Below are 27399 nucleotides of genomic sequence, written 5' to 3'. Positions count from 1 at the left end.
CAGGTACTGGGGAAAGAGAACCTGGGTCCTTAGGCTACGAAAGCAAGCACCTTAACCATTAGGCCATCTCTCCAACTTTCCTCCAGCTTTTTATTGTATTTATCCACCGCTATTTAAATTAAGCCCATGAGAAACCGGGTGACACACATCTTTAATTCCAGCACTTGGGAGGCACAGGTAAAAGGATCACCGTGAGTTCAAGGCCACCCTGAGACTACATAGTGAATTCCAGGTCAACCTGGGCTAGAGTGAGTCCCTACTTCAAAATAAATAAATAAATTAATTAATTAATTAAAAGACCTTTTTTCTTCTTTGGTTTTTTGAGGTAGGATCTCACTCTAGTTCAGGTTAATCTGGAATTCACTATGTAGTCTCAGGGTGGCCTCAGACTCACAACAATCCTTGAACTTCTGCCTCCCAAGTGCTGGGATTGAATGCACCACCCGTACCTGGCTCAACATCTTTAATTTTTAAGATATTTTATTTATTTACTTATTCAAGAGAGTGTGAGAGAAAGGCAGATAGAGAATGGGCATGCCAGGGCCTCCAGCCACCTCAAGTGAACTCTAGATGTGTGGACCGCCTTGTACACTGGCTTACATGGCTACTGGGGATTTGAAACTGGGTCCTCAGGCTTTGAGGGCAAGTACCTTAACCTGTAAGCCATCTCTCCAGGCCAACATCTTTTATTTTATTTTATTTTTTTGAGAAAGAGGTAGATAGATATAAAGAATGGGTGTGCCAGGGCTTCCAGCTACTGCAAACAAACTCCAGAAGCATGTGCCACCTTGTGTATCTGGCTTACATGGGTTCTGGGGAATTGAACCTGGGTCCTTTGGCTTTTCAGGCAAATGCTTTAACCACTAAACCATCTCTCCAGCCCTAGCCCAACAGTTTTAATTTTGATTAAACATCTTCCCACCCACTCCTCTCCTCTATCTCCTCTGATGAGCCACATAAAAAAAATTTTTGTTGTTTTAAAGGTAGGGTCTCACTCTAACCTTGGCTGACCTGAAACTCACTGTGTAGTCACAGACTGGCCTCTGACTTACAGCTATCATCCTGACTCTGCCTCCTGAGTGCTGGGATTAAAGGTGGGGGTCACCACATCCTGCTCATAAAAATATTTTTTATTTTACTGTTTTAAAATGTACTTGTTCACGAGAAGGAGAGAAGGAGGCACGCAGAGAGAAAGAATGGGTGGGCCAGGCCTCTAGCCACTGTAAACAAACTTCAGGCACATGTGCCACCTTGTGCAACTGGCTTACGTAGGTACTGGGGAATTGAACCTGGGTCCTTAGGCTATGTAGGCAAACACCTTAACTATTAATCCATCTCTCCAGCCCATACAAGTATATGTTTGTTTGTTTGTTTGTTTGTTTGTTTTTCCTGAGGTAGGGTCTTGCTCTAGCCCAGGCTGACCTGAAATTCACTGTGTAGTCTCAGGGTATCTTCAAACTCATGGTAATCCTCCTACCTCTGCCTCCCCAGTGCTGGGATTAGAGGCATATGCCACCACACCTGGCCCATACAAATATTTTTAAAAGAAAAAATAGGGGGTGGTGCTGGAGAGATGGCTCAGCAGTTAAAGGTGCTTGTTGCAAAGCCTGCCAGCCTGGGTTCAATTCCCCAGTACCTACATAAAGCCTGATGCACAAAATGGTGCGTGTGGTCTAGAAATATAGCATAGTGGTTAAGGTATTTGTTTGTAAAGCCAAAGTACCCGTCAATTCCCCAGGATCCTCTTAAGGCAGATGCACAAGGTGGCGCATGTATCTGGAGTTTGTTTGCAATAGCTAGAGGTCCTGGTGCACCATTCTCTCATTCTCTCTCTCTCTCTCTCTCTCTCTCTCTCTCTCTCTCTCAAATGAATAGGGCTGGGCACGGTGGTGCACGCCTTTAATCCCAGCACTTGGGAGGCAGAGGTAGGAGGATCACTGTGAGTTCAAGGCCACCCTGAGACTACATAGTGAATTCCAGGTCAGCCTGGGCTAGAGTGAGACCTTACCTTGAAAAACAAAAAAACAAAACAAAACAAACAAAAAGTATCCCGGGCATGGCGCACACCTTTAATCCTAACACTAGGGAGGCAGAGGTAGGAGGATCACCATGAGTTTGAGGGCGCTCTGAGAATACATAGTGAATTCCAGGTCAGCCTGGGCCACACTGAGACCCTACCTTGAAAAAAACCAAAAAAAAGTAGCCCTTGAATCCGGAGTTTGTTTTCAGTGGCAGGAGGGCCTACCATGCCTATACTCTCTCTGTGTGTCTGTCGCTTTCTCTCTCTCTTTCTCAAACAATAATTTTTTTTCTTTTGAGGTAGGGCCTCACTCTAGCTCAGGCTGAACTGGAATTCTCTATATAATCTAAGGGTGGCCTTGAACTCAGGATGATCCTTCTACCTTTGCCTCCTATGTAATCTCAGGGTGGCCTCAAACTCACAGTGATCCTCCTACCTCTGCCTCCCAAGTGCTGGGATTAAAGGCGTGTGCCAGCATGCCCAGCTAAAAATATTTTTAAAAATAAAATAAGAAAAATGGGACTGGAGGATTGGCTTAGTGGTTAAGGCGCTTGCCTCCAAAGCTAGGACCCACATAGGCCAGATGCATAAGATGGCACATGTATCTGAAGGTCATTTGCAGTGGCTGAAGGCCCTGGTGCACCCATTCTCTGACTCTACCTACTTCTCTCAAGTAAATAAAATAAATTAAAATAAATAAATAAAAGCCGGGCATGGTGACACATAACTTGAATCCCAACACTTGGGAGGCCGAGGTAGGAGGATGGCCGTGAGTTGGAGGCCACCCTGAGACTACCTAGTGAATTCTAGGTCAGCCTGGGCTAGAATGAGACCCTATCTTGAAAAAGCAAAATAAATAAATGAAATCTTAAAAAAAAAATGACTGGAAGATAGCTCTTTAGGATATTCTCTGACTTCTAAGATTGCTGGCTCTCTGAATAAAGCAGAGCTTAGAGATTGCTAGTCTTTTGTCTAACTGACAGGTGGTTGCTTATTGGAGAATAAGGCAAGAAGAACCCAAGAAATGAACTAATCACCATTGCTGTCTTAGAATGATGAATTTGTAGCATGGGCTTCCCTAATTAGGAAGAGATTAATATGGGCCACCAGCTGCTACCAGTCTAGGAGTGAGTCACAGAATCCATTCACCTCTATCTATATGCTACCAAATATGATAGTACAAACAAATTAAGACATGAAATTGATGCAACTGCTCTTCCAGTTTTATTTTGTTTATCTTATTTTATTTTATTTCTTCAAGGTAGGGACTCACCCTAGCACAGGCTGACCTAGAATTCACAATGTAATCTCAGGGTGGCCTTGAATTCTCAGCAATCCTCCTACCATTGCCTCCTGAGTGCTGGGATTAAAGGTGGCAATTGCTTTTCTCAGGACTCAAAGACTGCATCATGTACCCTTTCCTTCAAAATACAATCTGTGCTGAAAAAAATTATTATTATAAATAAAAATATAATAATAATAAATAATATAATAAAAATATTATTATGAAATTATTATATCATAATAATATCCAAAACAAGGATAAATAATTAACTCCTACTTGCAACTTGCTAGCACATCTATTGTCAAATTGTCTTTGATTGCTTATGGTTTCCTGAGAGGCTTTGTGCCAATAAGCATATTGTTTTTCCTATTGACACATGCATTTATAATTCATACATAAAAGATTCCAGCCAGTGTGGTGAAACATGCCAGTAGGAAATTGCTGAAGAGAGGGAAGCAGGAGGATCAGGAGTTTGAGGTCAGCTGGGTTACACATGAAAAAAAAAAAAAAAAAAACAGATTTCAAGTAGGGACACAGCTCAGCCAATGCTCTTGGCAATTATTTTCACTTCTAAGCAACTATAATACAGAGAAATATCTTTGAGCTAATAAATTATCCACTTACTTCTTGTATACTGAGAGCTTCCAGCTAGGCCTCACGACTCATAGGTGTATTCTATGGCTGTAATCAAACCGAGCCATTGCATGAATATAGTATATAGCTTCATAGCCTCTAAAAAGATTTGTAAGCCAGGTGTGGTGGCACACACCTTTAATCCCAGCACTCAGAGGCAGAGGTAGGAGGATCACCATGAGTTCTACGCCACCCTGAGACTACATAGTGAATTCCAGGTCAGCCTGAACTAGAGTGAAACCCTACCTAGAAAAATCAAAAAACCAAAACTAAATAAATAAATAACAGAGCTGGGCATGGTGGCGCACGCCTTTAATCCCAGCACTCAGGAGGCAGAGGTAGGAGGATCGCTGTGAATTCAAGGCCACCCTGAGACTACATAGTGAATTGCAGGTCAGCCTGAGCTACAGCGAGACCCTAGTTGGAAAAACCAAAAATAAATAAATAAATAAGGGCCAACTGGGCATGGTGGCACATGCCTTTAATCCCAGCACTCGGGAGGCAGAGGTAGGAGGATGGCTATGAGTTCGAGGCCACCCTGAGAATACATAGTGAATTCCAGATCAGCCCGGGCTAGAGTGAGACCCTATATTAACAAAAAAAAAAAAAAAAAAAAAAACAAAGGCTAGAGGGATGGCTTAGCAGCTGGGGCACTTGCTTGCAAAGCCAAAGGACCTAGGTTCAATTCCCTAGGACCTACATAAGCCAGTTGCAAAAGGTGGTGCATGCATCTGGAGTTCATTCACAGTAGCTGGAGGCCCTGGCATGCCCATTCTCTCTCCCTTTTTCTCTCTGTCAAATAAATAAAAAGAAAATATATTTTAAAATGAAAAAAAAAAAAAAGATTTGCAAACCTTTCACAAGTTTTGGGTGAGAATAAAAAGGAGAAAACAACCAATAGCTTTATAAAGATCAGAAATAAGCAAATAAGGGAAAAAAGAGGTGTAAGCTTAACCTTGAATGTGTCCTATGGGTCCTGTACAATTTTATTTCTGGGCAGAGATAGTAATGGCCTTGAAGAGTGTCAGCTTTTTTGCCCCTAGCAAATGTGTGTTTCCCAAGCAGCTGTTCCAACTCCAACCTCTTCCTGGAAGCATCCATCATTTCCCTTCGAAGCGCCGAGTATGCCCATTTCACCTGAGCACTGAAGTCAGAGGAAGGGAAGAGTCAGGTAGGGGCAGGCACAGGTCCATGCAAAAGGAACAGCTAGTAATTAAATAACCAAAAGTTAACACAGAAATGAGAGGTGTTGGAACACAAACTGCAACCAAAAGTGCATTGATATTTAATTACAAAACAGGATTATGAATACTTTATCATAAAAGTCAAGAAGACTTGCCAGCTAGGGATGCCTGTTTTTGTTTGGTTGGTTGGTTTTTGGCCTTTTGTTTGTGTGTTTTTTAAAAACAAAATTTTGTTTACTTTTATTTTTTTTCTTTTTTCCTTTTTTTTTTCTTTTTTTAAATTTATTTATTTATTTATTTATTTATTTGAGAGCGACAGACACAGAGAGAAAGACAGATACAGGGAGAGGGAGAATGGGCGCGCCAGGGCTTCCAGCCTCTGCAAACGAACTCCAGACGCGTGCGCCCCCTTGTGCATCTGGCTAACGTGGGACCTGGGGAACCGAGCCTGGAACCGGGATCCTTAGGCTTCACAGGCAAGCGCTTAACCGCTAAGCCATCTCTCCAGCCCAAATTTTGTTTATTTTTATTTATTTGAGAGTGACAGACAGAAAAAGAGGAAGAGAGAGAGAGAATGGGCGCGCCAGGGCCTCCAGCCACTGCAAACAAACTCCAGATGGATGCGCCCCCTTGTACATCTGGCTAACGTGGGTCCTGGAGAACCGAGCCTCGAACCGGGGTCCTTAGGCTTCACAGGCAAGCGCTTAACCGCTTAGCCATCTCTCCAGCCCTTGTGTTTTTACTTAATCTATTTTTTAACTTTGTATTGACCGGTTCCAAAATTATAGACAATAAAACCATCATAATTCCCTTCCTCCACTCCCATTCCCCCTCTGAAATCCACCCTCCATCAAATCCCCTCCCCCTTTGACTTGGGCTTTTTTATTATATGTGATTGTACAGCAGACGGTTTCTAATTTTTATTTATTTATTTGAGTGTGACAGACAGAGAGAGAATGGGCGCGCCAGGGCCTCCAGCCACTGCAAACGAACTCCAGATGCGTGCACCCTCTTGTGCATCTGGCTAATGTGGGTCCTGGGGAATTGAGCCTCGAATGGGGTCCTTAGGCTTCACAGGCAAGTGCTTAGTTGCTAAGCCCTCTCTCCAGCCTCCCCCCCTTTTTTTGAGGAAGGGTCTCGCTCTAGCCCAGGCTGACCTAGTATTCACTTTGTAGTCTCAGGGTGAGCCGGGCGTGGTGGTGCACGCCTTTAATCCCAGCGCTCAGGAGGCAAAGGTAAGTGGATCCTCGTGAGTTTGAGGCCACCCTGAGACTACAAGGGTTTATTTTGCCTTACAGAGTTGAGAGGAAGCTCCCTAATGGCAGGGGAAATGATGGCATAAGCAGAGGGTGGACATCACCTCCTGGCCAACATCAGATGGACAACAGCAACAGGAGACTGTGCCAGACACTGGCAAGGGGAAGCTGGCTATAACACTCATAAGTCTGTCCCCAGTATTACACTGCCTCCAGGAGGCTTCAATTCCCAAACTGCCATCAGCTAGAGACCTAAGCATTCAAAACACATAAATTATGGGTGATACCTGAATCAAACCATAAACTAATAACCATACATGATGTGAAACAATGCATTCAGTCCAACCTTAAAAGTCCCATTGGCCAGGCGTGGTGGTGCACGCCTTTAATCCCAGCACTTGGGAGGCAGAGATAGGACGATCACCGTGAGTCATAGGCCACCCTGAAACTACATAATGAATTCCAGGTCAGCCTGGGCTAGAGTGAGACCCTACCTCAAAAAAAACCAAAAAAATACACATATAATAATAATAATAATAATAATAATAATAATAATAAATAAAAGTCCCATAGGTTTTTTGTTTGTTTGTTTGGTTTTTTGAGGTAGGGTCTCACTCCCCTCCAGGCTGATCTGGAATCCATAATATAGTCTCAGAGTGGCCTTGAACTCATGGCAATCCTCCAACCTCTGCCTCCCAAGTGCTGGGGGATTAAAGGCAATGCATGTATTATTAACAGGATAGATTTCATAATTGTGAAAAGTCACGAAGATTACTTACATATAAACTTTTACATAGAATTAAGTAATGTTAAAAAATAAATAATATTGTTTGTGGCGCATACATAGATGGCCAGCCTAAAGAAATGCCACCAGGGTATGGCTGCTCACGAAGGGGAAGGAGGAGGATGCTAACTGAGGAGAGGAACACAGGCTTCTAAGGAACTAGCACCATCACACAGACTGCTTTATTCAGATGGTCGTTATGCAAGAGCTTACCTTACAATTACTCTTTACATAGAAAAGAAGATTAAAAACTAAAAACCCAATAATTAGGCATTTTATACTCCAGAACACCCAGAGTTTTATCCTTTAGTAAACTAAATGTAGTCACAAGCATCTGGAAGCAACTGCAAGAACTATAGTAAATAAAAATACAAGCCAGGTGTGGTGGTGCAGGCCTTTAATCCCAGCACTCGGGAGGCAGAGGTAGGAGGATTGCTGTGAGTTCGGGGCCACCCTGAGACTACATAGTAAATTCCAGGACAGCCTGGACTAGAGTGAGACCCTACCTTGAAAAACCAAAACCAAACAAACAAACAAACAACCCCCCCTCAAAAAAAAAAAAAAAACACGAAAAGAAAAGAGAGCTCAAACTGAAATCAACTCCCAGAAAAAGCATTCTGGTGGATGCTTTCGTGCTTTAGGATGCTCTGATTCAAGACGAACCTAAAAATGTGCACAAATATATGTACCCATTTCTCCTGGCAGTTTCAGTTGCAGTTCTCTGTCACCTGTCCACTTAGAGTCCTAAGTGCAGTAAAAGTCTGGGAAGACCTGCAGCTTCACACTCCACAGATAAAGAGTTATGTTTACTCAGACACTTGTTTGCATACAAAATCATATGTAGCTGGGTGTGGTGGTGCACGCCTTTAAGCCTAGCATTCGGGAGGCAGAGGTAGGAGGATTGCCATCCAGTATGAGACCACCCTGAGACTCCATAGTGAATTCCAGGTCAGCCTGGGCTAGAAAGAGACCCTACCTCAAAAAAAGCAAACAAGTCTGGCGTGGTGGCACATGCCTTTACTCCCAGCCCTTGGGAGGCAGAGGTTGGAGGATTGCTGCGAGTTTAAGGCCATCCTGAGACTACATAGTGAATTCCAGGTCAGCCTGGGCTACAGTGAGACCCTACTTCAAAAAACCAAAAAAGAAAAACAAAAAAAAAAAAGCAAACAACACACACACACACACACACACACACACACAAATCCCACATGTATAGCCAGGTGTGATGGGGCATGCCTTTAATCCTAAACAGAGGTAGGATCACCTTGAGTTTGAAGGTAGCTTGGAACTACAGAGTGAGATCCATGTCAGCCTAGGCTAGAGGGAGACCCTGCCTCAAAAAGAAAAAAACAGCTCGGGGGTAGTGGTGCACGCCTTTAATCCCAGCATTTGGGAGGCAGAGGTAGGAGGACCACTGTGAGTTTGAGGCCACCCTGAGAATACATAGTGAATTCCAGGTCAGCCTGGGCTAGAGTGAAAGTGTACCTTGAAAAACCAAAAAGGTGCTTGCCTGCAGAACCTAAAGACCTCAGTTTGATTCCCCAGTACCCACTTAAAGCCAGATGCACAAAAGTGGCGCATGCATCTGGAGTTCATTTTGCAGTGGCTGGAGGCCCTGGAGCACCTATTCTCCATCTGTCTCTCTTCTATCTTTCTCTGCTTGCAATATATTGATTTAAAGAGGTAGGGTTTCATTTTAGCTCAGGCTGACCTGGAATTCACTATGTAGTCTCAGGGTGGCCTCGAACTCATAGTGATCCTCCTATCTCTGCCTCCCAAGTATTAGAATTAAAGGGGCGAGTCACGGGTTGAAGAGATGGCTTAGCAGTTAAGGCACTTGCCTGCAAAGCCAAAGGACCCAGGTTTGACTCCCCAGGACCCATGTAAGCCAGATGCACAGGGGGTACACACATCTGGAGTTTGTTTGCAGTGGCTGGAGGTCCTGGTGCAGCCATTCTCATTCTCTACCTACCTATTTTGGTATCTCTCTCTCTCTCTCAAATTTTAAAAAGGCAGGGGTGAGTCACCACACCCAGCTCATCCATGTTTTGAATGTACTATAATAAGCTAAAAGAAATATATAATTTTTGGGGGGAGGTTGAGGTAGGGTCTCACTCTAGCCCATGCTGACATGGAACTCACTCTATAGTCTAGGGTGGCCTTGAACTCATGAGAGTCCTCCTACCACTGCCTCCAGAATGCTGGGATTAAAGGCATGCACCACCATACCTGGCATTTTATTTTTATTCTTTTGTTTTTTTCAAGGTAGGGTCTTGCTCCAGCCCAGGCTAACCTGGAATTCACTATGCAGTCTCAGGCTCCTGAGTGCTGGTATTAAAGACATGCACCACCATGCCTGGCAAAAATACATATATTTTGCAATATTTCAAAAATAGAGCAAAAGGAAAAAGCTTATGATGACATATAAAATAGTTATTTATCATCCCTTAATTAGTTAATTATTTAATTATACAGTACTATGAATCAAAACACATTTTTCACTTGGAGGGGAGATAACTAAGTGAGCAAAGTGCTTGCCTTGCAAGAATGAGGATCTGAGTTAAATCCCCAGAATCAAAAAAAAAAGTATAAAGTAAAATACACATTTTGAATAGTTAGTTTAATGATTTCTCACGTATACAGGCTCTATGGAATAAGTACCCAGATCAAAATATAGAATATTGCCAGCAAGCCTTCCTCCCCTCACCCTGCCCCAGGCGGGGTTTCACTTTAGCCCAGGCCAACCGGGCACTCACTCTGTAGTCCCAGACTAGCCTTGAACTCATGGCGATCCTCCTACCTCTCTGCCTACCGAGTGCTGAGATTAAAGGTGTGCACCACCGTGCCCAGCTTATCTATTATTTATTATTATTATTATTATTATTATTATTATTATTATTATTATTATTAGAGAGAGAGAGAATGGGTGGGCCGGGGCCTTCAGCCACTGAAAATTAACATGTGTGCTCCATTGTGTGCGTGCGCGACACTGTATGCTTGCATCACTGTGCTTGGGGTGGGACCTGGAGATATGAATATGAGTTCTTAGGCTTCGCAGGCACGACCTTAATTGCTAAGCCATCTCTCCAGCCCCCTAACTTTTTTTATATAGAGAGGAAGGTGGAGAGAGAGAAAGAATTGGCATACCAGAGCCTATAACCAAGGCAAACGAACTCCAGATGCATGTGCAACTTCATGCAGCTGGCTTACCAGGGTCCTGGGGAATCGAACCTGGGTCCTTAGGCTTTGCAGGCAAACATCTTAAACGCTAAGCCATTTCTCCAGCCTGCTACATAACTTTTTTCTTTTGGGGTTTTTTACCGTTTAAATGTGGAAGGCTTCATGAATTTGCTTATCATCCTACCTAAATTTTGATCACACATAATGCAGAACTATTTTCTTTGGTTCTTGGGCCTTGGGGCGCCACCACCTGGTGACTCTGCTGTACTGCTTGGATCTTTTGAAGAAGGGCTCAAGCAATAGCTATTCAAAACGAATACATATAATACAGATGTTGATGCAGGTAGCAATTAAAGCAAGTGGACCGATATTTCTAATTTTAACCAAAAAAAATTACCTTCCCAAATCAGATTTAAGCTCTTCTACAGGAGGCTTACACACCGCTGCCACGTCTCTGGTGACCTCTGAGAAGGCCCAGCCCATCTTGTGAGGGCTTAACACCAACATCCAGGGACGGTGAAAACAATCTTTGCCATCACTGTCATTAAGAGTGTGGGGTGAAGGTATGTTCATATGGTGTTGCGGGAAGCATCATCAACCTCACCCGCAGGGCTGGAGGGCACACGGAACACGAGGTAGAAGGTGTGAGTACCCCCTATACAGAACCCTTGCCAGTACAATGCCAAACTGGTTCTGGAATAGGCAGAAACATGTGAAGGCTGGAGACCACAGCCAGGTTTTATCCAACAGTCTGGACAACAAATTCCACGAATATCTGGAGCGACTGAAGATCAGAATCCGCAGTAGTAGAGTGCTTCTGGGGCCTTCGTTTCCCAGGCCAGCACCCCAAGACCACTGGCCGGGGTGGGGGGGTGGCTGGAGTGTGTGTGTGCCCGACAAGAAATACGTCTGTAGGCCTTTCTGTTAATAAATAGTTCCTATACCTTAAAAAAAAAAATCTAAGGCTAGGTATGATGGTTTATACCTGTAAGCCTAACATTTGGGAAGCTGAGGCAAGAGAATTGCAGTGAGTCAGAGGTCACCTTGGGCTGCAGAGTGAGAGCCTATCTCAGAAAACAAACAAAAAAGGACTTAAGAACAATTAGATAATGATACCACATGTGTTTATAGTTAAATTCGCTGTGTACCTTTCTGCTAGAGTATTGAGTGTATAAATCAAACTGGTGGGGGTACTGTGACAATACCTGACCTCCCCCACACAGGGGCCTGAGGGAGACCATGAGTTCCACACCGGCCTGGCTGTAGTACCCCCCCATGTTTACCAGCCTTTACTGTTCATTAAAATGCCACCAGACTAAAATTAAGAGAGAAATGTAAAAACAAGAGAAAGTACTTGCTATTTTAAGAATAATAGGATTGGGAAATGTCCTTACTATCAAATACTGACAAAACAAAATACAATGAATATTCCCACAGGAAACTGGAACAAAAACCCGAGTAGGTGAATCATAACAGAAAGCATACAAATGGATAAACAGCTTGAGAAAATATTCCATCTTCCTAGTAAACAAATGAAAATTAAAACGACTTCAAGACTGGTTGTATTTTAATGATAATATTCACTTTTGTCCATAATTCAGAAAACTACACACATAATTTTGAGAGAAAAAATAAGCATTTGGAAATAGTCCAAATTGCCATTAAGAAATAGTTAATTTTAATATTAAGTTAAAAGTGAATGTTTAAGCCAGGTGTGGTGGCGCACGCCTTTAATCCCAGCACTTGGGAGGCAGAGGTAGGAGGATCACCAGGAGTTCAAAGCCACCCTGAGACTACATAGTTAATTCCAGGTCAGCCTGGACCAAAGTGAAACTCTACCTCGAAAAACCAAAAGAAAAACAAAAAGAAAAACAAAAAGTGAATGTTTAGGCTGGAGAGATGGCTCAGCAATTAAGGCACTTGCCTGTGAAGCCTAAGGACCCGGGTTTGATTCCCCAGTACCCATGTAAAGCCAGATGCACAGTGTGGCAAATGTGTCAGGAGTTCATTTGCAATGGCTAGAGGCCTTGGTGTACCCATTTATTCCCTCGGTCTCTCCTTGCAAATAAATAACTAAAATATTTTTAAAAAGTGAACATTTTGCAAGCCAGGCATGGTGGCACACGCCTTTAATCCCAGCACTCGGGAGGCAGAGGTAGGAGGATCGCTGAGAGTTTGAGCCCACCCTGAGACTACAGAGTCAATTTCAGGTCAGCCTGAGCCAGAGTGAGACCCTACCTTGAAAAACCAAAAAAAAAAAAAAAAAAAAAGTGAACATTTTGGGCTGGAGAGACGTTTTAGCAGTTAAGGCGTATGCCTATAAAGCTAAAGGACCCAGATTCAATTCTCCAGGACACACTTAAGCCAGATGGCAAGATGGTACATGCATCTGGAATTTGTCTGCAGTGCCTGGAGGCCCTGGTGTGCCAATTCTGTCTCCCACCCCCTCTTAAATAAGTGAATAAAGTGAACATGTGGGGCTGGAGATGTGGATCTGTGGGATCGGTTGGTAGAGTCCTTGTCTAGCATGCACGAAGTCCTGGGTTTGGGCTCCAGCACTGCATATGTTGGATGTCATTGCATATACCTATAAACCAAGCACTCTGGGAGGTGGAAAGAAGATCAGAAGTTCCGATCCAAACAATCCAAAAAATTCATTTGGAAACACAAAAAACCCACAGATAGCTAAAACAATTATGAGCAACAAAATTAAGGCTAATGGTATCACCATACCTGATTTTTTGTTTGTTTGTTTTTGTCTTCCGAGGTAGGGTCTCACTCTAGCTCAGGCTGACCTGGAATTCACTATGTAGTCTCAGGGTAGCCTCAAACTCATGGCGATCTTCCTACCTCTGCCTCCCAAGCACTGAGATTAAAGGTGTGCACCACCACGCCCGGTACCATACCTGATTTTAACCTAAACTACAGAACCATAGCAAGAAAAACTGCATGGTACTAGCACAAAAGTGGATATGTAGATCAATGGAACAGAATAGAGGACTCAGAAGTAAATCTGAGTAGCTATAGCCACCTGATGTTTGACAAAAATACTCACTGGAGAAAAGACAGCCTGTTCAGCAAATGGTGCTGGGAATATTGGATACCTATATGCAGAAGGATGAAAACAGATCCTTATCTCTCTCTATGCACAAGAATTAAGTCTAAATGGATCAAAGACCTTAATATCAGACCTGAAATTCTGAAACTGCTAGAGGAAAAAGTAGGGGAAACCCTTCAACATATTGGTCTTGGCAAGGAATTTCAGAATATAACCCCAAATGCTCAGGCAGTAAAACCACAGATTAACTGCTGGGACCTCATGAAATTACAAAGCTTTTGTAGGGCAAAAGACACTGTGAATAGAGCAAAGAGGCAACCTACAGAATGGTAGAAAAACTTTGCCAGCTATACATCTGATAGAGGATTAATATCTAGGATATACAAAGAAATCAAAAAATTAAATAATAAGAAATCAAACAAGCCAATTAAAAATGGGCTATGCATAGCTGTAAGGCAAGAGATGCACATAAAAGGGATATAAATTGGAAAGCAAGAGATCAAGTTATCATTATTTGCAAATGACATGATTCTATATATAAAGGACCCTAAAAACTCTACCAGCAAACTGTTAGAGCTGATAAACACCTACAGCCATGTAGCAGGATACAAAATAAATACACAGAAATCAGTAGCCTTCCTATATGCTAAGAACAAACACAGAGGATTAAATCAGAAAATAACTCCCATTCACAATTGCATCAAACAAGATAAAGTACTTTGGAATAAACCTAACCAAGGAAGTAAGGGATCTCTACAATGTGAACTTTAAAACACTGAAGGGAGAAATTGCAGAAGACACTAGGAAATGGAAAAACATCCCTTGTTCCTGGATCGGAAGAATCAATATTGTGAAAATGGCAATCTTACCAAAAGCAATGACACATTTAATGCAATCCCCATCAAAATTCCAATAGCATTCTTCACGGAAATAGAAAAAACAATCCAAAAATTCATTTGGAATCACAAAAAAACCTCAAATATCTAAAATAATGCTGAGCAACAAAAATAAGGCTGGTGTTATCACCATACCTGATTTTAACCTATACTACAGAGCCATAGTAACAAAGACAGCATGGTACTGGCACAAAAGCAGACATGTAGACCAATGGAACAGAATAGAGGATCCAGATATAAGTTTAGGTAGCTATAGCCATAATGCCAAAAATAAAGCCAGGCGTGGTGGTGCACACCTTTAATCCCAGCACTCGGGAGGCAGAGGTAGGAGAATTGCCATGAGTTCAAGGCCACCCTGAGGCTCCATAGTGAATTCCAGGTCAGCCTGGGCTTGAGTGAGACCCTACCTTGAAAAAACAAAAAAAAAAAAAAATAAGCTGGCCGTGGTGGCACACACTTTTAATCCCAGGACTAGTAACAATCTATGGCTCCTATGTGTTCTATTGTCCAAAAAAGTAGGTTTCCATATGACTTATTTATATCCTCTTAGATTTTAATTAGCCTCCCTGTACCTTTCCTTTACTAAATCTCTTCCCCTGACCTCACTTAGGCCTTTTTACCCCCATTAGTCTATTCTTCTACTTACGTATATATAATACCATCCTATTAATTCCCCCCCCCCGCCCTTTCTATTCCCTTCACATCTCCTCTCTAGCTTACTGGCTGAGGCACTATTAATTAAGCTTCCAACCTGACTTTTTGCAGCAGCCCGCTAAAGGAGTTGTCACTAGGGTCTTAGGGTCCAGCCCTAACATGTGTTCAGAACAGTTTGGGCTCTGGTTACTTGCGTTTCCCCCTCTGTCTACTATGCTGATATATGATGGAATGAGCTAGGTTTTTCTGCCATTCATGGTGTTTCCCCTGGATTCTGTAAACCTAAAATATACCCTTTCCTCCCATGAGCTGCTTCTGGAAGGTTGTTTGTGCAGCAACACAAAAGTAACTGTAGAAACCACTGACCAACATTTCTAGTCCACTATTAAACACTTTGAAGGAAAGAGAAAATAAATTTTAAAATTCAGACAGAGGGAAGGAGGCTGGAGAGATGCCTTTGCAGTGAACACACTTGCCTGTGAAGCCTAAGGACCCACGTTTGACTCTGCAGGTCCCACATAAACCAGACGCACAAAGTGACGCAAGTGCACAAGGTGGCACATGCACACAAGGTGGCACATGCACACAAGGTGGCACATGCACACAAGGTGGCACATGTGTCTGGAGTTCCACTGTAGTGGCTGGAGGCTCTAGCGTGCTAATTCTCTCTCTCTCTCTCTCTCTCTGTCTCACTCTTGCTCTCACATTAAAAAAAAAAAAAAGGCCAGTCTTGAACTTGCCTCAAATCAAATCAAATCATCTAGGGCTGGGCATGATGATGCACGCCTTTAATGCCAACACTGGGGAGGCAGAGATAAGAGGATTTCTGTGAGTTCAAGGCCACCCTGAGACTACATAATGAATTCCAGGTCAGCCTGGGCTAGACCCTACCATGAAAATGTAAACAAACCAAAAATCAGCCAGGTGTGGTGGCGCACACCTTTAATCCCAGCGCTCAGGAGGCAGAGGTAGCAGGGTGGATATTAGTTTGAGGCCACCCTGAGGCTTCATAGTGAATTCCAAGTCAGCCTGGGCTAAAGTAAGACATATCCTACCTCAGAAAAACAAATCAAAAGTTTAAAAAATCCTGTCTACATAATTATGTGGCCACTGTAATTCTGGGATACTCCTATTTATGTTTTCAATTGTGAGCATTATATTTTTCATTTAACACTATATCAAATGCATTATTCTATGTTACTATTTGGATTTACTAGTTATTATTATTTTTTTTGATTTTTCGAGGTAGGGTCTCACTCTAGCCCAGGCGGACCTGGAATTCACTATGTAGTCTCAGGGTGGCCTAGAACTCATGGCAATCCTCCTACCTCTGCCTCCCGAGTGCTGGGATTAAAGGCATGCGCCACCACGCCCGGCTACTGGTTATTTTAAAAATATTTTATTTATTTGATATTTTTCTTTCTTTTTTTTTTTTTTGGTTTTTAGAGGTAGGGTCTCACTCTAGTCCAGGCTGACCTGGAATTCACTATGTAGTCTCAGGGTGGCCTTGAACTCACGGTAATCCTCCTACCTCTACCTCCCAAGATTAAAGGCATGCGCCACCATGCCCGGCTATTATTTGATTTTTTGTTCTTTGTCTTTTTTTTTTTTTTTTTTTGAGGTAGGGTATCACTCTAGTCCAGGCTGATCTGGAATTCACTATGAAGCCTCAGGGTGGCCTCAAACTCTTGGCAATCCTCCTACCTCTGTCTCCTAAGTGCTGGGATTAAAGTTATGTGCCACCATTCCAGGCTATTTATTTATTTGAGACAGAGAAAGAGGTAGCTACAGTGGGCATGCCAGAGTCTCCAGCCACTGCAAATGAACTCCAGACCCATGTGCCACCTTGCACATCTGGTTTATGTGGGTCCTGGGGAATTGAACCTGGGTCCTTAGGTTTTGCAGGCAAGCACCTTAACTGCTAAGCCATCTCTCTAGCCCCTAGTTATTAGTTTTGTTTTTTTAATTTATTTGAGAGCGACAGAGAGAAAGACATAGAGGGAGAGAGAGAGAGAGAATGAGCGTGCCAGGGCTTCCAGCCTCTGCAAATGAATTCCAGATGCGTGCACCCCCTTGTGCATCTGGCTAACGTGGGACCTGGGGAACTGAGCCTTGAACCGGGGTCCTTAGGCTTCACAGGCAAGCGCTTAACCGCTAAGCCATCTCTCCAGCCCAGTTTTTTTTTAATGATTATATAATGTGCAAACAAGTAGCTTACTCTTTACTAACCCACTTCTCTATCATGAATACTTAAACTGCTTTCAGTTTTTCATTGTCAGTGAACTAGCTAACATCTTAAGGCATATGATTTTATGATAAATCATCAGATGTGGCATTTTGGGGTCAGAAATGCTGTGAGGTTTCTGTGGCTCTTGGCACATACTGCCAAGTTGTTTTCAAAAAGGATCATATTATTTTTACTGTGTCACCAGGTATGTAAAAAGAACTCAACATATACTTGCATTCAGTGTTACAAATAAGGTTTGGTGGCTGTTCACCTTTTCTGAACTTCCAGGTTCCTGTTCTGGTAAGAACCCCTTGTCTCACCTCTGCTGGGCTGAGATGGCGTGGGGGACCCCTATTCCTACATGGGACCTCTACCCTGCCTTCCACATGGCAGGAGCTCTTTGTACTTTCTCCTCGTTCCTTCTCTTATTCTAATAAAATCTTTTTAAAAATGTTACAAATAATAACGGAGCACGGTGGAGCATGCCTTTAATCCCAGAACTGGAGAGGCAAAAGTGGGGGTATTGCTGTGTGTTTGAATCTAGCCAGGAAGTACCGAGTGAATTCCAGGTTAGCCTGGGCTAGAGCAAGACCCTGCCTTGAAAACAACAACAAAATGCTACAAATACGATCTTGGCATAATTCCCCTGCCACATAGAATGTCAGTTACTTATAGTATTTCCCCTTTATATATACATATTAGATTCCTCTTAAATATATACTAATGAAATCTGTATGCATGCATGTATGTTTGTGTGCATGTATGGTGACACTATTACTTTTTCTCCACAGCTTCTTTCTTAAAAAAATAATCCAAGCCGGGCGTGGTGGCGCACGCCTTTAATCTCAGCACTCGGGAGGCAGAGGTAGGAGGATCGCCGTGAGTTCAAGGCCACCCTGAGACTACAGAGTTAATTCCAGGTCAGCCTGGACCAGAGTGAGACCCTACCTCGAAAAAAAAAAAGAAAAAAAGAAATCCCTCCTCCCCCCCCCCCCAGGTGCATGCACCACTTTTACACATCTGACTGCACGTGGGTACTGGAAAACTGAATCCAGGCTGTCAGGCTTTGCAGGCAAGCTCCTTTAACCACTGAGATATCCCTTCAGCCCCTATTTCATGGTTTCTATAACTTCAGATTCATTAATTTTCAATTCTGAGATACATCCTGATTTCAGGTCATCATTATTTTTAGGCTACAATGTGTCATCATATTGCACAATTAAATTCTCTACAGAAAGAGAAATAATTCTGCAGACCAGTACTTGTGAACTTTAAAATATTTCATTTGCTGGGCATGTTAGCACACGCCTTTAACCCTAGCACTGGGGAGGCAGAGGTAGGAGGATCACTAAGAGTTCAATGCCACCCTGAGACACATAGTGAATTCTAGGTCAGCCTGGGCTAGAGCGAGACCTACCTTGAATATTCAAAAGAAAGCAACTGAGGTTATAACTCAGTAGCAAAGTACTTTCCTAACATGTGTGTGGCACTGGGTTTAACCTCTTGTACCTTCCCCTCCGAAAGAATTGCCACTGTTAGGAAACATATTCAGGAAAAACTCTTTCTCATAAAAATCTAAGTAATAGCTGGGCATAGTGGCCCACACCTTTAATCCGAGCACTTTCTTTTTTTGAGGTAAGGTCTCACTCTAGCTAAGGCTAATCTGGAATTCACTATGTGCTCTCAGGATGGCCTCGAACTCACAGTGATCTCCTACCTCTGCCTCCCAAGTGTTGGGATTAAAGGCATGGGATAATACATGCTGCTTAATCCCAGCACTTGGGAGGCTGAGGTAGGAGGATCCTTGTGAGTTCTATGCTAGCCTGAGACTAATTCCATGTTAGCCTGAGCTAGAACAAAACCCTACTTTGAACCCCCCCCAAAAAAAGAATCTAAGTAGCAACATTGAAGTATCAATTATATCATTTAAATATTTAATTTCCCTTATTCCTAATTGAAATAATTTAGCAACAAAGCATCATGATGAAGACTTGTAATTCTAGCACTTTGGAAGCGGAGGCAGGAAGATCAGGAATTCAAGGTCAACTTCATCTACATAATGAGTCAGGTCAGTCTTGGCTATAGGAGATGCTGTCTTTTAAAAATGGGGCTGGCCAGGAGTGGTGGCACACGCCTTTAATCCCAGCACTCAGGAGGCAGAGGTAGGACAATCGCTGTGAGTTTGAGGCTACCCTGAGACTACATAGTGAATTCTAGGTTGGCCTGATCTAGAATGAAACCCTACCTAAAAAATATTGGGGCTGGAGAGATGGCTTAGTAGTTAGTGCTTGCCGGCAAAGTCAAAAGACCCAGATTCAATTCTCCAGGACCCACATAAGCCACATGCACAAGGTGGCGCGTGCATCTGGAGTTCTATTTGCAGCTGCTGGAGGTCCTGGTGTGCCCATTCTCTATCTGCCTCTCTTTGAAATAAATAATATAAATACAGTAACAAATTTTTAAATAGCACCTTTTATTTATACAGGGCTTTGCAATTTTCATATGCATCGTTTCCAATTTCATTCTTTTTGGTTACTGTTGTTTGTTTTGTGTGTGTGTTTTTTTTTCCAAGGTAGGGTCTCACCCTAACCCAGGCAGACCTGAAACTCACTCTAGTTTCAGGCTGGCCTTGAACTCACAGTGACCCTTCTACGTCTGCCTTCCTAGTGGGGGATTAAAGGTGTGAACTGCCACACCTGGTTCAGTTTATTCTTTTTTTTCTCTTTTTAGTTTTTCCAGATAGGGTTTCATTCTCGCTCTGACCAACCTGGAATTCACTATGTAGTCTCTGGTGGTCTCAACTCACAGCAATCATCCTACCTCTGCCTCCTGAGCTCTGGGATTAAAGGTGTGCACCACCACGCCCTACCCTCCAACTTCATTGCTAATGAAACTCCATTAGGTATGTCTATAGAACATAACACCATTCTCATGATTTATATATGGAGAATTTAAGGTTGAGAGCCAACATGAAGTGATTTGCTGAAAGACAAATGTTTAGAAAGTGGTATATTCAAGACTCAAACCCAGTTTTAACTTCAGCCAAGATGCTTTTCATTATAATAAAGATGATATTAAGCCAGGCATAATGGCATGTTTTAGTCCCAGCACTTGGGAGACTGAGGTAGGAGGATAGCTGTGAGTTCAAAGCCAGCCTGGAGCTACAGAGTCTCAAGTTGGCTTGCGCTAGAGTGAGGCCATACCTTTAAAAAAAAAAAAAAAAAAGCCGGTCATCGTGGCCTACACCTTTAATCCCAGCATTTGGGATGCGGAGGTAGAAGTTCTTCAAGAGTTGTTAGAGGCCACCCTGAGGCTACATAGTGAATTCCAGGTCAGCCTGAGGTAGAGTGAGACACAAAATAAATAAAAATAAATAAATAAATAAAAAACATTGCTGGGTTCAATCTCGAAAGGAAAAAGAAATCAATTTACATGGAATTTCTTTTCTTTTTAGGTAGGGTCTCAGTGTAGCCCAGGTTGACCTGGAATTCACTATGTAGTCTCAGGGGTGGCCTCGAACTCACGCTGATCCTCCCACCTCTGTCTCCTAATGCTGGAATGAAAGGCGTGCGCCACACACCCGGTTTTTACATGGATTGTCTCTCCCTCTTTCTCCGTCTCCTCTGCTAGTAAATAAACAAATAAATAAATATATATATTTTTTTTAAAAAAAGACGATTTCAAATCAGGCACGGTAGCTGACGCCTATAATCGCAGCACTAGAAAGGCAGAGGCAGCAGAATCAGGAGTTCAAGGCCGTTCTTAGCGATACAGCAAATACCAGAACCAGCCTGGGCTACTTGAGACTCTCGTCTGTAAAAGACAACAAACTAAACAAAAACAGCTTTTAGATCGAATCCCTGCGGTGGCAGAGTGCCCGCGGCCCCTCTCCTTAGACCCTGGAAGCCTCCGCGAGCGAGTCTCGGGCCAGCGCCACCCCCTGGCTCCGGGACTCAGGACGCGCCATGGCGACGGGGCACCCGGGTCCCACCCCCAGCATCCAAGCCTGCCTTTGCTTTTCAATCAATTCAAATGTCGCCAGGAGCGAGCCTATCGCCAGCCGCGTCGACGGGAAGAGGCGGGAGCTCGCCCCGGAAGTGCGGCTTAAAGCCCGTCCAATCAGCGGCCAGCTGCGCCAAGTTTGAATTCGGACGTTCCTGTTTCGGTGGCGGCGGAGCTGGTTGGCTTCCCGGGGGAGTCTGAGCTTGTTTTGCGCTCCGTCGGGGCTTCCGTGTTGAAGGTGCTCAGGTTAGGTGGCTCTGGGGTGCTGGGGAAGGCTTCGGCCCGCGGTGGGGAGGGGACGGACGGCTGGCTGCTCGTTGCTGGCCTCCGTCCCCGCGGCGGCCCAGCGTCCGGCCGTCGGGGGAGGGGGCGCGTCGTTGTCCTTTGAGGTGACAGCGTCTCATGGGGCGGGACATTCCGCATTCCTGGCCCAGACGTTACGTTCCAGGCCCCCCCCACCCCCCCCCGCGCCTGGGGGTCCACTCGCGACGCTACCCCACCTCCCGGGGTCCTTCGGGGCCTCGAGGCCAGCCTGGGTCCTAGCGCGAGGAAACCGCCGATGGATGCAGGCAGGCTGCGCTCGTAACGGGAGCAGCTAATTCGATCCATCTGCACCAAGAGACTGTAGGGCGACTGTGCTGATTGCTTATGGCCTTAATGTTAGGTCTCTTTCTTGGAGGCTGCTCTGGCTCTCTTCCCCACCTACCTAAAAAAAAAAAAAAAAAGTTGTAGCGTTTCCTTAAGACTTAGCAACAATACTTTCAGGAGGTATTACATTACACGACAGAGTCCATCCAGTGTCACTTGCTCTGGGCTCTTACTTAGTAAGAACCTTATTAGCATCCACATCAGACTCTTGGGCTAATTGATTTAGAACAGAACGTGTAATATTAACTTGGCGTTGCTTACGGATGCTTTTATCTGGAGTTTTCCTGCGGACTTTCTCACTAGTCGATGAATATAGTGTCCTTGTTTCTTAAACTGCTGACCTCCCAAGTCTTTTCTATGCTGATGAATCGACTAAGGGCTGAAATCCTCCTGATAGCTCTTGGGGGAGGGTTGTTGACAGGAAAGACCGGAAGCTCGGATCTTTTGGCTTCACCCCTAATCTCCTTAATCTCCTGGGATGAGAAAGGGGCCCGAGTTTTGGCCAGTGGTTTAAGCTTACATACTGGTTTTTGTAATGTTGCCTTCATAAAAAAAAAAAAAAAAAAAAAAAGTTTTGAGAGCTTCCAGATAGAAACACATGGAGGTTGGTGTGTCCAAAACTCGGAAGCCCCATGCTACATCCAGCTCCTGCCCTTTCTTCATCGATGTTCTTTATAATAAACAAGTAGATGTAAGCATTTCCCTATGTAGTAAATGAGTGTAATCTGACAAGGAAGTCATGGGAATTCCAGTATATGTGTGTATGTATATGTATATATATGTGTGTGTGTGTGTGTGTGTGTGTGTGTACTTAGTTAGCACAGGCAGGTAAGGCAACTTGGAATAGGTTGGCATCTGGTGTGAGGCCAATCTTGCTGGACTAAGCCCTTAACCCCTGGAATCAAATGCTGTCTCCTGGGCTGGAGGTTTAGGGGCTAAAGGTGCTTGCTTGCAAATTATGATGGGCCATGTTTGATTTCCCAGTACCAACATAAAGCCAGATGTACCAAGTGGCCCCTGCATCTTTTGCAGTGGCAAAAGGCCCTGGCGTGCCTGTACTCCCTCTCTCTCCCTTTATCTCCTTGCAAATAAATATATACAAAAAATGGTATCTTCTAGTAGGTAGAATGCACAAAATTGACTGCTTGATTACTGTTAAGTGTTCGGTTAAGGTACAATAAAAGAAACTGAGTATGTTTAGTCTAATAAGTTTCAGACTTCCTAACCTTTTTTTGGGGGGGGGGTATTCTAATCACCTAAGGCTTGGTGTGTTGGCACATGCCTTTAATCCAAGCATTAGCTAATCCCTGCATTACAGGCCAGCTTGGGCTAGAGTGAGACCCTCTACCTCAAAAATAAAAAAAATCCAATCACCTTTAAAAATATCTTATTTTTATTTATTTACTTGTTTGAGTGAGAAAGAGAGGTAGAAAGAATGGGCATACCAGGTCTCCAGCCTCTGCAAACAAACTCCAGACTCATTGCCACCTTGTGCATCTGGCCTACATGGTTACTGGGGAGTTGAACCTGAGTTCTTAGGCTTCACAGGCAAGTGCCTTAACTGCTAAGCCATCTCTCCAGTCCTTTTTTGGTTGTTTTTTGTGGTAGGGTCTTCTAGCCCAGGCTGGCCTCAAACTCACAGCTATCCTCCTACCTCTGCCTCCCAAGTGCTGGGACTAAAGATATGCACTACCACACCTGGCCACTTTTTTTTTTTTTTCTTCCAGGTAGGGAGTTGCTGTAGCCCAAGCTGACTAGAAATTTGCTATGTAGTCTTAAATAGACTTCAAATTTATAGCAATCCTCTTACCTCTGCTCCCTGTTCCCCAAATGCTTGGGTTAAAGGCATGCACCACCACGCTCAGCTCACTGAAATATTCTTCTAATAGTCTGTGGCTTCTGGACACAGCCGTATTCACTCCTACAGGTTACTTCTGCCCAGACTTTTGCTCTCCCTCTTTGAGGCAGGGTCTCAACTGTAGCCCAGGCAGACCTGAAATTCACTTGAGGCCCCAGCCTGGCCTTAAACTCACAGCAGTCCTCCTACCTCCCAAGTGCTAGGATTAAAGGTGTGTGTTGCAATGTCTAGCCTCTTTATTATTTTTTTTTCTTTTTATTTAAGAGGCAAACAAGAGATTGGGTATGGGCACAACAGGGTTTCCTGCCACTGCACATGAACTCCAGATGCATGAACCATTTAGTGCATCTAGCTTTATTATGGGGGAATGAAACTTGGGTTCTTAGGCTTTTTTTGTTTGTTTTTTCAAGGTAGGGTCTCACTCTAGCCCAGGCTGGCCTGGAATTCATTATGTGGTTTCAGGGTGGCCTGGAACTCAAGGTAATCCTTCTACCTCTTCCACTGGGTGCTGGGATTAAAGGTGTACACCACCACACCCAGTGAAATCTTAATGTTTTTGAATATTAAAATAAAATAAATCGAGCTGGAAAGATGGCTTAGCCATTAAGGCACTTGCCTGCAAAACCAAAGGATTCTCCAAGGACCCACAGAACAGATGTACAAGGGGCGCACACATCTGGAGTTCATTTGCAGTGGCTAGAGGCCCTGGTGCGTCCATTCTCTCCCTCTCTCTCTGCCTCTTTCTCACTTTCAAATAAATAAATAAAATATGAAAAAAATTTAAAAAGCCATGTAACTTTATTTCTACTTTTCTCTTTTCTGACAGGATGTCTTTATCACATTTTGCCAGTCGTCACCGGAAGGATTTCAGTACTGAAATGATTAGAACTAAAATTGCTCATAGGAAGTCACTCTCTCAGAAAGAAAACAGATACAAGGAATATGAACGAAATAGACACTTTGGTTTAAGAGATGTCAACATTCCAACCTTGGAAGGTAGAGTTCTTGTTGACTTACATGAGACATCCCAAGACCTTATGCCAGAAAAGGCCAATCTCAAGCCAAGTAAGTAGACATCTGTTATAATTTTCAGAACTTTTAAGAGTATTGAGTTTTAAAATAAAACTAACTACAAAAACTTCACCAACCAAAAGAGGAGTTTGGAACTATTCTAAATAATTTGGTAAGAAGCTATGAAATGACTGGGGATGTAGCTCAGAGTGCTTACCTAAAACCTGGGGATACTTTGCCATTTACTTAGTGTAAAGAGCAAAGAAATCATTTTTACAATTTGCCCAAAATGATTTGGGGCCATTTATGAGTGAAGGGACCAAATAAAGAATAATCTCAGAAAAAAAGCAATGAAAATAGTATAGTGTTAATTCAGGGCAAAAAATGTTACAGAACTGAAGAAAACCTGATAAATTACATTTAACTAGGAATCACAGGAGTCTTTTGTTGTATAATAAAGGAAAGGTGAATGGTGCATGACAGCAAATGATCTTAGATGTTCTAGAGACAAGGAGGCATCAAAGTGTTCTTCCCTGTTTCAGTTGATCTTTCTCAGCATGAGTGTGGCATGTACACATTGCATCTGAATTTAGTTGCTTCTGTAAAGGTGATTTTGAGCCAAAAGATTTCTTTAAGTTGTTAGCACTGGCTGTCTCCCCCTTCCTTTTTTATTTTTAAAGATAAAATGAGCACTTTAATTCAGTTTCAGAAAAAAGATGGCATGCAAACTTAGATCAGAAAATATGCTGGGTGTGGTGGCGCATGCCTTTAATTTCAGCACTTGCGAGGCAGAGGTAGGAGGATTGCCATGAGTTCGAGGCCATCCTGAGACTACATAGTGAATTCCAGGTCAGCCTGGGCTAGAGTGAGACCCTAGGCCCTGGTATGCCTCCCTCCCAACTAAATAAAATATTTTAAAAATTTATTGACAACCTCCAAAAATACACAAAATACACCAAAATCATAATTCCCTCCCACTACCTTCCTTTGTCCCCTCTTACCTCTACTGAATAACCTCTCTCTCTCTCTCTCTCTCTCTCTCTCTCTCTCTCTCTCTCTCTCTCTATATATATATATATATATATATATATATATATATAATGTATGTATATTTTTTTTTTGCAAGTATTTCCTCTTCTATTTTGTTGTCTTTTTTTTTTTTTTGTATTTATTAGAGAGAGAAAGGCAGATAGAGAGAATGGGTGCATCAGGGCCTTTGGCCACTGCAAACAGACTCCACATTCGTTTCATGTACCACCTTGTGCATGTGGTTTATGTGGGCCCTGGATCCTTTGGCTTTGCATGCAAGCGCCTCAACCACTGAGCCATCTCTCCGGGCTTATTGTCATTTTTTTCCCATTCCTATTATGCAGGTCATGGCATTAGCCACTGTGAAGGCATGATTGTCATGGCCTCTTTGTGTCTGGAAGGCAGGTTTTACAAAGTACGCCTCCCCTTCTTTTGGCTTCCACAGAGGTCCCTGATCATGGCTTGCTGTCTTACGTGTTTAATCCCACTACTTGGGAGGTAAAGGTTGGAGGATTGCTGTGAGTTGGTGGCTATCCTGAGATTAATGAGTTCCAGATTATCTTGGGCCAAAGAGAGACCCACTACCTTTTTAAAAAAATTTTTACTGTTTTTTTTTTTTTTTTTTTTTTTGAGGTGGTCTCACTCTAGCCCAGGCTGACCTGGAATTCATTATGTAATCTCAGGGTGGCCTCAAACTTATGGTGATCCACCTACCTCTGCCTCCCAAGTGCTGGGATTAAAGACGTGGACCACCATGCCCTGCCCTTTATTTTATTTTATTTTTATTGACAACTTCCATAATTGTAAACAATATCCCATGGTAATTCCCTCCCTTCCCTGACTTTACCCTTTGAAACTCCACTCTCCTCATATCCCCACCACATCTCAATCGGTTTCTCTTTTATTTTGACGTCATGATCTTTTCTTCCTATTATGATGGTCTTGTGTAGGTAGTGTCGGGCACTGTGAGGTCATGGATAGCCAGGCGATTTAGTGTCTGGAGGAGGATGTTGTAAAGTGTTCTACCCTTCCTTTGACTCTTACATTCTTTCCACCACCTCTTCTGCAGTGGACCCTGAGCCATGGAAGGTGTGATTGTGCTGGGATTAAAGGCATGTGCCACCACGCCTGGCTGTTTTTTTTGTTTGTTTTTTTCAAGGTAGGGTCTCACACACTAGCCTAGGTTTGCCTGTTACTCAGTCTGTAGTTCCAGGCTGGCCTTCAATTCACATTAATCTTCCTACCTCTGCTTCCCATGTGCTGGGATTACGGGCATGTGCCACCATGACTGGCTATTTGTTTGTTTGAGAAAGAAAGAGAATAAAAGGGTGCTCCAGGGCCTCCTCCATTGCAAATGAACTCTAGATGCATGTGCCACTTTGTGCATCTGGCTTTGCATGGGTGCTGAGGAATCAAACCTGGGCTGTCAGGCTTTGCAAACAAGTGCCTTTAACCACTAAGCCATCTCTCCAGCCCAAGTTAATGCATTTTAAAATGAACTAGTAATTGCTTAATGAATAGCCCAGTGTTGATAAATACTTGAACAAAGGCATACACAAGGAATAGAAGTTTTAAGTAGAGGTTGAAATTTGTGATTAGTGTTAAATTAACAGTAAGTTGTTCAGAACAGCTCTTAGCAGCAAGCACTTGAAATTAGACAAAAAATGTTTTTTA

General features: G+C 43.2%; 1 protein-coding gene and 1 pseudogene across 2 annotated transcripts in view; one reads left to right on the top strand and one right to left on the bottom strand.

The window, feature by feature from the left end:
- Positions 1-21144, bottom strand: part of LOC123462341 — a 69908-nt pseudogene extending 48764 nt beyond the window's left edge.
- A 162-nt stretch (positions 21145-21306) lies between these two features.
- Positions 21307-27399, top strand: part of Dlgap5 (DLG associated protein 5) — a 56708-nt gene continuing 50615 nt past the window's right edge. Inside the window, exons 1-2 of one of the 2 annotated variants that reach the window (XM_045155265.1) lie at positions 21307-21425; positions 24512-24750. In XM_045155265.1, coding sequence (XP_045011200.1) covers positions 24513-24750 — 238 coding nt within the window. In that variant the 5' untranslated portion in view covers positions 21307-21425; position 24512. The remainder of the gene's footprint in view (positions 21426-24511; positions 24751-27399) is intronic. The other variant, XM_045155266.1, reaches the window with a different exon arrangement.

This window comes from Jaculus jaculus, chromosome 7, assembly GCF_020740685.1.
Source record: "Jaculus jaculus isolate mJacJac1 chromosome 7, mJacJac1.mat.Y.cur, whole genome shotgun sequence".
Lineage (NCBI taxonomy): Eukaryota > Metazoa > Chordata > Mammalia > Rodentia > Dipodidae > Jaculus > Jaculus jaculus.
The sequence above is the reverse complement of the archived record's forward strand: the minus strand, read 5'-3'. Positions and strand labels throughout refer to the sequence as shown.